The 13,328-nt window shown below is 38.1% G+C and overlaps 1 protein-coding gene across 1 annotated transcript in view; it reads right to left on the reverse strand.

Moving 5' to 3' along the window:
- hydin (HYDIN axonemal central pair apparatus protein) overlaps positions 1 to 13,328 on the reverse strand; it is a 125,134-nt gene that overhangs the window by 54,310 nt on the left and 57,496 nt on the right. The window contains exons 45-58 of the mRNA XM_088339667.1: positions 12,993 to 13,074; positions 10,324 to 10,397; positions 10,040 to 10,204; positions 9,706 to 9,900; positions 9,393 to 9,593; positions 6,343 to 6,542; positions 3,761 to 3,943; positions 3,491 to 3,610; positions 3,251 to 3,410; positions 1,727 to 1,899; positions 1,435 to 1,633; positions 1,265 to 1,358; positions 1,087 to 1,180; positions 839 to 998 (exon numbers count right to left, since the gene is read on the reverse strand). Coding sequence (XP_088195793.1) covers positions 839 to 998; positions 1,087 to 1,180; positions 1,265 to 1,358; positions 1,435 to 1,633; positions 1,727 to 1,899; positions 3,251 to 3,410; positions 3,491 to 3,610; positions 3,761 to 3,943; positions 6,343 to 6,542; positions 9,393 to 9,593; positions 9,706 to 9,900; positions 10,040 to 10,204; positions 10,324 to 10,397; positions 12,993 to 13,074 — 2,100 coding nt within the window. The remainder of the gene's footprint in view (positions 1 to 838; positions 999 to 1,086; positions 1,181 to 1,264; positions 1,359 to 1,434; positions 1,634 to 1,726; positions 1,900 to 3,250; positions 3,411 to 3,490; positions 3,611 to 3,760; positions 3,944 to 6,342; positions 6,543 to 9,392; positions 9,594 to 9,705; positions 9,901 to 10,039; positions 10,205 to 10,323; positions 10,398 to 12,992; positions 13,075 to 13,328) is intronic.

The raw sequence follows: 13,328 nt of genomic DNA on the forward strand, positions 1-13,328 counted from the left end.
CTCCGTCTGCGCCAAAGGCAAGCACATCAGGCTCCCTGTTCTCACAATGTTGTGAGGTTTTTACAAAATAATTTGTGTAGCATTTTCATATTTCTATTTTTGACAGGAGATATATTAAGGAGAGCAAAACCTTTTGGGATAGTTACATTTTTTTAATATATACATTGACATCGGAACAAAGGAATTTGAATGTTATTATAATGTTGAGTTGTTTAAGTTAAGTTCTAAGTTGTATAATTTTACAATTTTTTTTTTATTTACTGCAAAATAATAAATACTGTATAAGTGATTTAAGGTTTGAATTTAATATTCTTGCCTGTTTTTATTCATATTTATGTTCCAAAAACATTCAGTTTAAGTGTGTTCAATAAATGTTTATCCTGGTTGACCCGCGACCTTAAGTGTGTTTTGAATTTTGGCCCCTTGTGCAATTGAGTTTGACATCTGGTCTAAAGGGAAGTAAAGGCAGTGCTGTAAAACGTTGTGTTTTGTAATTATTAGACACTTTCTGTAAATCCTAAACACTAATTTTGACTCCTCTAATATCACTGTGTTTGTCTTCTTTATGATATATTTAAGTAAAATTGTTGACCCTAACAACCAATCATATGTAAATTATTGAAAATAATCGGGGGTTTGCACACGTTTTCACACAACTGTAAAAACTGACATCAACATTTAATGTTACAAAAAAAGAGTCAAATTTCATGAAAAATATCAGTGATGTACAGCTATCATATCCATTTTCCTACCCAACCGTCAATTTTGTGTGTTGTTGCATGCGTTATATATGAATATCTGGAAAAACAAAAACTGTTTGAAGTGTATTTCAACATACCTGACAGGAAAGGACCGGTTTGTCTGTGACTGAGATTTCCTTTTTGGGTTTGCAGACAATCTGAATTGATGTGTACTTTTTACGAGGAATCAGAGTACCACTTGCAGGGGACATTGTGAAGGCGGATATGAGGTTAGGGTTTTTATCCCCGACTAGAATTCTTGAAAATAAGAGGTAACACAAAGGAAAATATTCCAGTAATTATTCTTTCCATGTCTGTCTAGAAGCACGTGTCATCTAAAACTCACTTGTACACAAATTCATATTTTCCTTGGTTTTTCAGTTTGATGGTACGTTCTACCTCTTCAAAGACTTTTATGGTTCCGAAGTCCAGACAGCCATCTGACACAGAATGAACACAATTGATTGTGTTGGAAATATGGCAATATCAAATCACACCTTATTGTAAACTCGGCAGATTTGTACCTGGTGTGATGTCCATGGCTATATCAAAGGCTTCTGCAGAGACTTGTATTTTTTCCGTGTACAAAACCCCCAAAATATTTTCTGGGTCTGAAACCTAAAAAAGGCACATATAATCTGACCCTTAAAAAAAACTCTGTTCCTACAATTTTACATAGCACATGGACAAGTACCTCAAGGCGTAACTGCTTTTTAATATTCAATGGCTTTTTGGCCAAAAAGTGCATGGTCAAGAGAAGTGATGAGTTTGGTAAAACGACACTGTGGTCCTGAGATACGCTAAATTCATCACCGAGTTCTTCTAAGCCATGAAGCCTCCAAGATATTGGCAGAGGAGTCCTGTTGTGGAGCTTCACACTTCGACTCTCCTGCCTTTGGCACAAGACAGTGTAATCTCAATAATGAGTCTGAGTCTCTGACACACGGAAAAACAGGCTGAATAATATTTGATGAAAAAAAAACTACCTGTGAAGTAAAACCCTGTTGAAATGCAGACGTTTGCTTTCTAACTCCAATTCTGGTCTCACTCCTAAACAGGAGAGGGCGATGGTGAAAATTTCTGGATTGTCCTTGATACAGCACACAATATTGTCCTTGATTTCTCCTGGGGTTGTTGGGTAAGCCCAAACAGTCAACTCCTTAAAGAGTGGGAAAAAAATAATCAAAAATAATGTTGAAAAGCTCATCTCCATGATTACAGTATAATACATAAATGTTATTCATTTACTGTTGCTTTCGATACCATAGTATTTTAAGACAAATTTTTCTGATGTTAGGGAATTGTCCCTGTCAAAAATTTTATATTGTAAGTTATCATATATTTACGCATTTATTAGATAGCATACATTTTCTCATTTATTAGTTATCATTTAGTGCACGTTGAATGCATTCAGTTTTTCTCGTGGGACTTTTGCTTGCTGACTAGGCTGGTGGTGAGGGGAGGGAGGCTCATTCCATTGGGCCTCATCCTGTTTGGCCTCTTCCTGTCTTCACAATATGTTTAAGGTGTGGTAATGGTTTCAAATGTAGCCAGGGCTGGTCTGTGTTCACTTTTGCGTTTTTCTCAAATTGTCTGTTTTGTGACATTGCTTGAATGTGCAGCCAATCTGTGAAAAATCCTACATAAAGCATGGTGGGCCAACTACGGGACACAGGCTTATTAATCCGGCCCGCCAAACAAAAATGGTGACAATGTAACGACTATACATATAGTAGTAAATAGAGTACTACGAATAAATGTTGTTTTGGTGAGACTGGTATTTTTTACTATTTAGTATTGAGACTACGTTTTTTTTCTTATGTATTGCAGAGGTATCAGATTTGACACTCTACATCCGTAGATACAAAATAACTATCAATCAATGACTTTTTTCCTTCTCGCCCGGCCTATCCGATGTTTTTGACCCAATGCAGCCAATGCACGACTCAAAAACTTTGCCAACCCCTGATCTGAAAGGTCTGTTGGACATGTAAATGTGATGCAACCTTTGTCAATAAAATGCTGGGAGAGCAGACAAGTGGTTGAAAAAGTGCATGCGTGTGATGCCACTCCTCGTGCATGAGTAAATCAAGCTTGAGTGTTTGTTGTATTTGGTGTTCTAGATTTAACAAAACCCAAGGAATAGAGCCTGGCTGTCTGTCTTTCTCTGCATTTCTCTGTTTTTTTCCACCCAAGGAATAGAGCCCGGCTGTCTGTCTTTCTCAGCATTTCTCTGTTTTTTTCCACAAGATTGTGCATTAACTCTCTAACAACATGCGAATTCTATGTGTACCTATGCATTATGATAGACCCTTTATTGCACTGATTCCCTAAGAGTCCCTAAAGAGAATTCTAATGCAATTCAGAGATTCACAAGTAAAATAGCAATTCATGACCAAAGATCCTCCTGAAATTCTTGTGTATGACCAAACAGTCATGCAAGGTCAAAAAATACCAAATTCTGATGATAAAAAAGTCAACTCAATTTAACCATTTAGTGAGCCTTTTACCTGTTCCTGGTCAGGTTGTAGGGTCATGTTAGGAGGATCTAACATGTACGTGATTGCCTGTGTGTCATTTTGGAAATGAAATTGAATCTCAGCTTCAAGTCCAGAATTGTTTTTGATCACCATTTTCTCAGTGTTCTCTGGATACCGATTATCCTTGTATCTGAAATGACAGACGTAGCTAAGCTAAGTGAGACCCAGCAGGAAAACCAGAGAAAAACATTTCCTCATCGCTTGCTTCACCTGTCTCTAGTCTTACTACAGAGTAATGCTCCAAATTCATAGAATCCGGGATTGACAACATAGGCCCTCTTGAGCCCTTGAGTGAATTTTGGCACCTCTGGGCAATAGGGAAAAAGAACCCTGTGTGGAAAAAACAATGGAAAAAAGAACAAATAAAACATTTCCTCAAAAAAAGAGAAAATCAATCAATACATTTCTGTTTTTTTTTTTTTCCGTTATAAATTAATTTAGAAACAATTGCAATCATTGTGTTTAATAAGAGTGGCTTACTTGTAATCTTGGCAGAAGGAGGGAAAAGTGCAAATTCCTTTGCATAGAAGATGGTAGACCTTGTGAGTTCCAAGTAGCTCAAAGTTGAAGGTCTGCTCAAAATTCCCAGGTGAACCAGAGTAAAACCATATCTTTAATACCACTTGTCCATTAGCTGGTACAACCCAGCGAAAGGTTGTGAGACTGCACACAAAAACGCATCGACTTAGATTGCAAGTAGCTTGTTTGCTCCATACTGCTACAACACAATGTGATAATGGAAACACAAGCCTAGAAAACATGGAAATGAAAGTGTGAATTCTACCCGAATGTGCTTTTGATTGAATAGTAGCCACTTGGAATGACTCGGTTTTGTGAAATTTGTATTAATTTCCAGTCCATATTTTACAAAATCTTTTTTCTAATCACACAATTTTAAACATGCAAAATTCGCCCAAGCTATTTGTCTAAGTTGTGAGTAAAGGAAATGCTGGTGCCCAAAAACCTTTCGATAAGCACAAAAATAGAACTAGATAGACAGCTGTTATTTGGCACACTTGGCAAGTTAGGGTACACTTGTGCCTGAGTCCCAATATTTTTTGAGCGAAGACATTGAAAGAAATACCAATGAACATCGCCAGAGAGAATAACAAATATTTAGTGTCAGTTTAATATTTTTCGCATTTACATTTTCAAATCAAGCTATAATTTAGCCCATCTTCTAAAAAAAAAATATTTTTTCATTTTTTTTCTCATTTTATTTTATTTTGTCAAATAAGAAAAAAATACTTACAATTAGCAAAATGCAAGACCACATTAACATTTTGTAATCTACATTTTTTTTAAAGTTGTAGGAAAAAAGTTTGGGTAGGTTTTTTTTGTGCGTGTGTGTTAGTTATTATCTTCAAATAAGAGTATATGCTTGAGCATATAAATTAAATAATTTAATTGACTAATTTTCTTTTTTTACCACAAATTTGTTTTTGTAGTTAAAAAAACAAAACAAAAATAATGGATAAAATATGGATTATTTTTCCTTTTTAATAGTTTTTTTTTTAATTAAAATACACAAAATAATTTACATATAATGCTCCATTTTTATGTTTTCATTTGATTGGTTTATTTAATGTCCTTTTTGAAACAAACAAATAATGAAATAAATGAATAGAAGCATAAAAGTCCTACTTAAATTATTTAAAAAGAATAGTAACACTTATTAATGTTCCAAATTAAAGTGTTTCCCCCCCAATATTTTCCCTAAAAATGTGCTTGGGGTAAAATAAAGATATTTGACGAGATTTCTCTAACTAGATCTTAAGTAATGTACCGGTAAACAGACATCAAAAGCGATGTTTAATTTGTTGATACAATCAAATGAAACTGTATAGCTTCCTGCCGCATTCTAAAGGGCTCATAGGCACACTATTGTTCCGTGGCACACTGGTTGAAAACACTGAAAGATCCAATTTTATATATCTTTGTATGTCAAGTTTGTTTGCAAGGTTAAGTCTTCAGTAAGGCCAGGGCCATAATATGCATGATCTTTAGTTTAATTTTGAATCTCTCTTAATCATCAGTAAAATATGGTACATATTATAAAATTCACTTATAGATAGATAGATAGATAGATAGATACTTTATTCATCCCCTAAGGGAAATTCACATTTCCAGCAGCATCCCTGAGCTGAGAACAATACAATAATAAAGCCAAAAGAAAACAATATACAAATACCCAGTGTGACGTGCAAATGCCCACTTTAGCATGTTATATAGATTAACTAAATAGTGCTACACATAATGCAGTAAGATCCAATGTAGGTGGTGTGGTTTAATGTGGGCCTTTACTCTGCCGGGTGGAGTTAAAGAGCCTCATGGCATGAGGAAGAAAAGAACTATTCAGTCTGTCCGTAGTACAAGACAGTGACAGCAGTCTGTCACTGAAACTGCTCTTCTGTCCGGAGATAATGCTGTGAAGCGGATGCGATGGATTGTCCATGATTGACCTCAGCTTTTTCAGTGCCTGTCTCTCAGCTGCTGTTGTTAGGCTGTCCAGCTCTTTGCCCACAACAGAGCTCGCTTTCCTAGCCAGTTTATTGAGACGAGAGGCTCAGTGGTTCAGATAAAAATATGTTACACATATGCACAGGACTATCTCAGAAAATTAGAATACTGTGCAAAAAATATTTTTTTCCTGTAATTTCCATTGAGAAAACAAAATTGTCAGACATTCTTAATGCATAAGAAATCAACTGAAATATTACAAGCCTTCTATTAAAAGAATCCTGACTGTGGTTAGTATCCTAAAGGTATAAATTTAAATGATATTCTAGGATAAGTTTTTGTCATAGTCAGCATTATTAAATAATAAAAGACATGCAATATTCCAGTTGATTTGTAAAGAATCCAGAATGATTAACATTGTTTTTTAGTATCATTACATAAAATAAAGAACGTCCTCTCGATATTCTAATTTTCTGAGAAAAAGTCCTGTACATATATAACGGAAAGAAAGTTAAGAAAAAGGTTGCAGGTCTTTGAGGACAGATACTCAAGAATACAATAAAATAGGGAATGTATTGTAAAAGGTTATCAGTGTGGTTTACCCCTGGTTGCGTTTCTGCTCCACACTCGCATGGTGAGGATCTTGCTCAGCGATATCAAGGGCTAGTAAAGAAGACTGGTTTTGTTCAGAACCTTTGACTTTCGGGAGGGCAGCAGGCCGCTTCACACTTTTCTGACTCTCTCTGCCCTTCTTATCTTTTTCTTTCATCAGTTTTGCACTTGCTTTGCGGCCTTTTGGTGTCTATAGGACACAAGACAATCAACACATCATAACAATTACTTGTACTTTCACAAGCATCTCCGCTGGACGTCAACATTTTAGAATTGGGTGGTTAGGGTGGTGAATGGTGTTGGTTGGGGCTGCGTTTTAGGTGTTTAGACCACAAAATGAGTCCCGTTTTCGTAGCATTGCTGTTGCTCGCCACTCATTCACGAGATGGGGCAAATGTGGAGAACATATTTCACACCACAAGGTTGTGTGTTATTAACTGTGGTTTGTAACTTAGAACCAATTTCCTGAGTTCAGCAGCTACTTTAATCGGGCATGTTTATAGACTGTACTTCCCAAATCCATTCAATACGTGGACTGAGCAATTCGGGAAAAAACACTGGACTGTGTGTACTGTAAGATCAAAAATCCAGTTGTATCCACCATTTCTGTTTGTCCCTCACCCCCCTCACCACCACCCCCTCCGGAGGAAGCAGAGCCTATTTACAACAAAGACAGTTAAAACATGTTCTTTGTTCCTTTATCTCTTTGTTTCATTATCCTCACTGTAAAATGTGGACCTGGAGTCGTCTAATTCCGTTGTTACAATATATCCCATGTTGTAACAATTACAATAAAGGCATATTCTATTCTATTCTATTCTATGAGAGTTGCCAGAGATGACTCAGTAGAGATGGCACGTGACTTCTGTCAGGGGTTAAGAGCCTGGATGGAGGGATTGTGAAGTTGGTGTCCTGATTGATGAATAAAAGGAGGAAAAAAATGGAAGGCTGTGTAAATGGAAAAACAAGCGGTGGGTGTAAGGATGGATGCATGGATGGATGGATGAATGGATGGATGGATGGATGGATGGATGGATGGATGGATGGTTGGATGGATGGAAAAAATGAAACAAATGCAAGGATGGGTTACCGAAAAGACTGACGGTGTGTGTACAGATGGATGGGTGGATGGATTGAAAGGAATGACTTAGGTAAGGGTGGGTGGGTGCTAAAACTGACCGTGGATGTACGGCTGGATGGAAGCATGGATTGATGGATGAATGGAGAAAAGGAAAAACAAATAGGTAAGGTTGGTAGGGCATATGGTTGGATGGAAAAGTTGGCGTCTGGATGGATGAATGAATGGAGAAAAGAAAAAATGGAAGAGTCGGTGGATATGAAAACGAACGGAGGGACAGATGGAAAGATAGATGATGAATGGATAAAGGAAATGAATGACAAATGGAAGGGTGGATGTACAGATGGAGGGATGGCTGGCTGGATGGATGGAGAAAAGGAACAACAAATAAATAAGTGGCTGGGCATAAAGACAGAGTGTGGGTGTACAGCTGGATGGATTGATGGATTGAGGAAAGGAAAAATGGAAGGGTAGCTGGGTGTAAAAACTGACCGTGGATGTACGAATGGAAGGATGGATGGATGGATGGATGGAGAAAAGGAAGAACAAAAGTAAAAGTGGGTGGGCATAAAGACAAACGTTAGGTGTACAGATGGATGGAGGGATAGATAAAAAAGATGGATGGAGGAAAGATAAATGTATGGGTACTTGGGTGCAAAGACAGACAGCGGGTGGATGGATGGATGGATGGATGAATGGAGATAAGAAAAAATGTTGGTGGATATTAAAACGAACGGAGGGACAGATGGATGAATGGATGGATGGATGGATGTTTGGATGGATGGAGAAAATGAAGCAAGGGTGGGTGGCTGAAAAGACTGACGGTGTGTGCACAGATGGATGGGTGGATGGATTGAAAGGAATGACTTAGGTAAGGGTGGGTGGGTGCTAAAACTGATGGTGGATGTACGGCTGGATGGAAGCACAGATTGATGGATGAATGGAGAAAAGGAAGAACAAATAGGTCAGGTTGGTAGGGCATAAAGATGGAATGGAATGAATGAACGGATGGGTGGATGGAGGAGTTGGCGTCTGGATGGATGAATGAATGGAGATAAGAAAAAATGTTGGTGGATATTAAAACGAACGGAGGGACAGATGGATGGAGAAAATGAAGCAAGGGTGGGTGGCTGAAAAGACTGACGGTGTGTGCACAGATGGATGGGTGGATGGATTGAAAGGAATGACTTAGGTAAGGGTGGGCGGGTGCTAAAACTGATTGTGGGTGTACGGCTGGATGGAAGCATGGATTGATGGATGAATGGAGAAACGAAAGAACAAATAGGTCAGGTTGGTAGGGCATAAAGATGGAATGGAATGAATGAACGGATGGGTGGATGGAGGAGTTGGTGTCTGGATGGATGAATGAATGGAGATAAGAAAAAATGTCGATGGATATTAAAACGAATGGAGGGACAGATGGATAAATGGATAAAGGAAACAAATGACAAATGGAAGGGTGGATGTACGGATGGAGGGATAGCTGGCGAGGTGAATGGAGAAAAGGAACAACAAATAAAAGGGTGGGTGCGCATAAAGACAGAGTGTGGGTGTACAGCTGGATGGATTGTTGGATTGAGGAAAGAAAAAATGGAAGGTTGGCTGGGTGTAAAAACTGACCGTGGATGTACGGATGGGAGGATGGATTGATGGATGGATGGAGAAAAGAGAGAACAAAAGTAAAAGTGGGTGGGCATGAAGACAAACGGTAGGTGTACAGATGGATGAATGGATAGATAGATGAATTGATGAATGGAGGAAAGATACATTTTTGGGTACTTGGGTGCAAAGACAGACAGTGGGTGGATGGATGGATGGATGAATGAATGGATGAATCGGGGAGGATGAATGGATGGATGGATGGACAGATGACCAACCCACCAAAGCCAACTGATTCACAATCTGCTATGACAGGATATGAAATGTGTTGGAAACCTTAGTTTTATATTTTGCCAAATTTACCTTTATTGATTGTACATCTTCATCATCTTCCTCTTTTCTCTCATCCCTTTCATCTCCTGCAGAACGACTCAAAAAGGTGAAACAGTTACAGTTTATTTGTCTCTTTGCTCGTTCCCTACTCTTAGGTATATGGATCACAGAAAATGTAATAGGCCGGGGTATAGGAAGTGTGCCGTTTCCTAAACCCAGCTCATCAAGTACCTATTGATGTTGAACAGGAAAAGGTAAAAAAAAAAAAAAAAAAAGTAAGTACACAAGCGACAACAGTTTCATCAACGTTTCAAAAACTGAAACAAAAATGTCTTGTTTTTACCTGAAGTACCGGAGGCAGCTCTTTTTTTCTGAGCATTTCAAATACATCAGGATAGCCTTTGTTTGTGAGTTTCAGAACAATGTGAGGAATGATATTTGGTTTCTCTGCTGTCTTTTCTGCTTTAGCTGGCTCCGTCTGACTGCTCGGAGACGGCATTTTACCAGCTGATTTTTTGCTCTTCCTAGCTGATGGAGTCTTAAAAAAAGGACCATTTCATCATGAAGATATATTTTACAGAACACTAAATGTTTTCGATTGTGGAATCGTGCATCAATCGATCCGTGTACTAAAGTGTATACGGTCGTTTATTTACCTTAGATATACAGACAAGTACCTGTTTTTCTGCCGGGGGCTCTTCTGCACCTGGATTACCATCATGACCTGGAACCGGGACTTTCAACACACCGTTTTCACGGTCCCAGTGTTGTAAAATATGCTCGATCTGGATTTGGCTCTTTTCATATGTAGTGAACATACTGTACAGTTTATTCACAGGTGGCTACGGAAACATGACACAAATAATGTAAATAAACTCCCATTTTTTGGGGTATTGTATTGTTTTTTTTTTTTAATATACCACTTTAAATTCCATACATTCTTTTTTCAGAATTACCCTACCATTTCTGCCTCTTCATCACCCTGGTCATCTCTATTGCCTTCTTCTTTACTCTTTTCGTCTTTTCCTTGCTTTGCTGCATCCAAAAGTAAAGGTCAAAATATAACAAAATTAGATTTTTTATTTGTATTCTTGGCTTAATTATAGTGGTGCAACAGATTATCACGGATCTGTGATCCCTGGACCGCTTTGTGCAATTATCAAGCAGAGTGAGTGGAAAAAGGGATGGGTTTCAGTAACCTCCCATCCAGTGTTCCCTCTAAGCTGCGCGTGCGCAATTGCGCACTGCGCGCACATTCTCAGCGCACAAGAAAATCTAGCCAGCGCACAAAAATAAGGGCTGAAAATTACTAATTAAGAAGCGACTCAAGTCAAAGTTACAGTGCATGAAGGTAAAAATACACGGGTTCCCCTGACGTTGTGTCCTAAATGCGGTATTTTGAAGTCGAGTCGAAGGAGAACGAAGTTGAGTAAAGTGAGTAGAGTTTGTCGGCTTGGCTCACTAAAAGGAACCGGCTCTTTTGGGTCCTAAACGGCTCTTCGGGTTGTTTTTGCTTCTTTAATCCCAACATGACCAAATATTACGTAAAATTATGCACAAAATGACTTAAAGGAAGGGGGGAATAGAACAAAAAAGAAAAATGAAAAAGGAGTGAAAAGCTGAGAAAAAAAGAAACAAAAGGAAGAGAAAAAAAGAAGGAAAAATGTAAACAAAAGACAGAAAAAAAGAAAAGAAAGAAATGTAGGAAAAAAGTAAATAGAGAACAAAAAGAAAAAAGCTCGGAAAAAATAAATACAATGAGATTTTTTTTAAAGGAATTTTTAAAAAAAGTAGAAAAAAAAAACACAGAAAAAAGAATAAAAAGTTTGTGTTGCATTCAAATAATTTCCAATTATATCAAGTGAATCTTGTTGCCAACATTGTACTTCCACTAAAAAATGTGATTAAGTACAGTTCTGTATCTTACAACCGACTAAACAAGCCCCCAAAAATGTTAATATTATGCGACAAAATATATCAGTAAAAAAAAAGAAATGGATATCTTGTGAAAGAATTGTAAGAACTAACAAGGTTTGTAGGCCGTACAACCTTTGCAATAGTAGATGAGTCAATTCATTCAAAAGAGAAAAATAATTTTGCATTGCCGGAAACTCAGCAAAAATAACTTGATGTCAAGTTTTGGACATGTTTGATAATGAATTATCTTGCCACACTTGGGATTATGGTTGCTCACTGTTGTTTCAAGCGTTGCTCACCGACTTTGTGTGAACGCTCAGACCCGTGGAAAATTACAGGGAACATTGCTCCCATGTCATTTTACGACCAGTCAGTGTAGGTAAATTTTGGATTCTCAGTCAAATACTGACATTTTCTGATGTTTTCATAGCATTAATGAAAAAGTGGCTTTTTCTTGTGGAAGCGAAAAGAAAAATGCTATCCTCACGCTATGTCTTTTGTGATGACAGAAAGCTTGTTTTTGCAGTTCTTATTTAATCCCAGGTAAAGTGCTTTACATTCTACCTTGGAAGAAGGTGTGGTGCATTGTTTGAGGTGTCCTTAAAAAGTTGAAAGTTAAATGTTTTCTCTATTAAGTATGTGTTAACAACAGCAAAACTACAACTAAAATTTAGGACACTTTATGCTTTTTTCTGCTTTCATATTACTTTTAGCAAAGCTGTTCGAGGCAGAACACATTGGGAAAAGAGGGGGTGGAGGCCGGTGCTGGAGAGTCACGAACCGCATGCTCGTCCTCGCGATTATTGTTTGTTTCTATTTGTTAGTGTAGCATGGAAATACTCAAGGTCAAACAGGAACTTTTTCAAGTCGAGTCCAAACGCCAAACTCCAAGAAAGATGAAGTTTATAGAAACGCAAGTACGTATCATGAACGTGCTGAGTGAGGCTGTGATGATGACACAAACCAGGATATAGTGGTTGTGAAAATTTAGTCAAACTCCTTTAGGGTGGATAATGCTAACCACAATTAACTATAAGAACCAGAATTGTCTAAAAATTACATTTTGGCGAATTCAGGTTAAAGAAAAACATAACACTATAAACAGCAACATGTATATTTCCTGCTGATATGAGATTGGATAGTATTGGTATCGGACAAGATTCTGCGATGCAAAACAAGTATTGGAAGGTAATAAATGTTTAAAATGATGTGTCTAACAAATCCTGACTTTGAGCTGTGGATCTGATCGGTGGATTATTATTTGTATCCATTTCACCCCAAATTATTTTTTTTTGTATGAATGTCTCATCTCATCTCATCTCTCAGCCATACCGCTTATCCTCATTAGGGTCGCGGGGGGGCTGGAGCCCATCCCAGCCATCTCCGGGCAGTGGGCAGGGGACACCCTGAACTGGTTGCCAGCCAATCGCAGGGCACACAGGGACAGACAACTCATTCGCTCATTCACACCTAGGTACAATTTGGACCGGCCAATTCACCTGAAATGCATGTTTTTGGAACGTGGGAGGAAACCGGAGTGCCCGGAGGAAACCCACGCAAGCACGAGGAGAACATACAAACTCCGCACAGGAAGTCTGGAGCTGGATTTGAACCCACGACAGGTTCCCATGATATGAACTGTGCCGCACAAGCGCTAACCACTGCGCCGCCGTGCTGCCTTGTATGAATGTAAAAGGAAAAAATATTAGGTACCATCACTTGAAGGCTGATCCTTTTTGTCCGCTTGTGATTCTTTTGAAGATGGCATTCGAGGGGGCGCCATTGCACTCGAAGACTGAAATGAGAAAAATATGGGACAATGTCTTTATCAGTGTTCATTTTACCTCTGAAAAGTGATGGGTCCCGGGAACTCGCATGCTGAAAAATCTATGGGTCCCAACAGAGATCTATGGGTCCCCAAAATTTAGTGTTATCGAGGTTGAAATCGTAAATCGGCGACACATATATCATATAAATCTATATATTTCTTCAGTTTTAATCATCAAATTATTATTTCCTTTTCTGCATCAAATTATTGTTGGTAATCAA

The sequence above is a fragment of the Urocampus carinirostris genome, chromosome 7, assembly GCF_059441175.1.
Source record: "Urocampus carinirostris isolate Australia breed hairy pipefish chromosome 7, RoL_Ucar_1.0, whole genome shotgun sequence".
Classification (NCBI taxonomy): Eukaryota; Metazoa; Chordata; class Actinopteri; order Syngnathiformes; family Syngnathidae; genus Urocampus; species Urocampus carinirostris.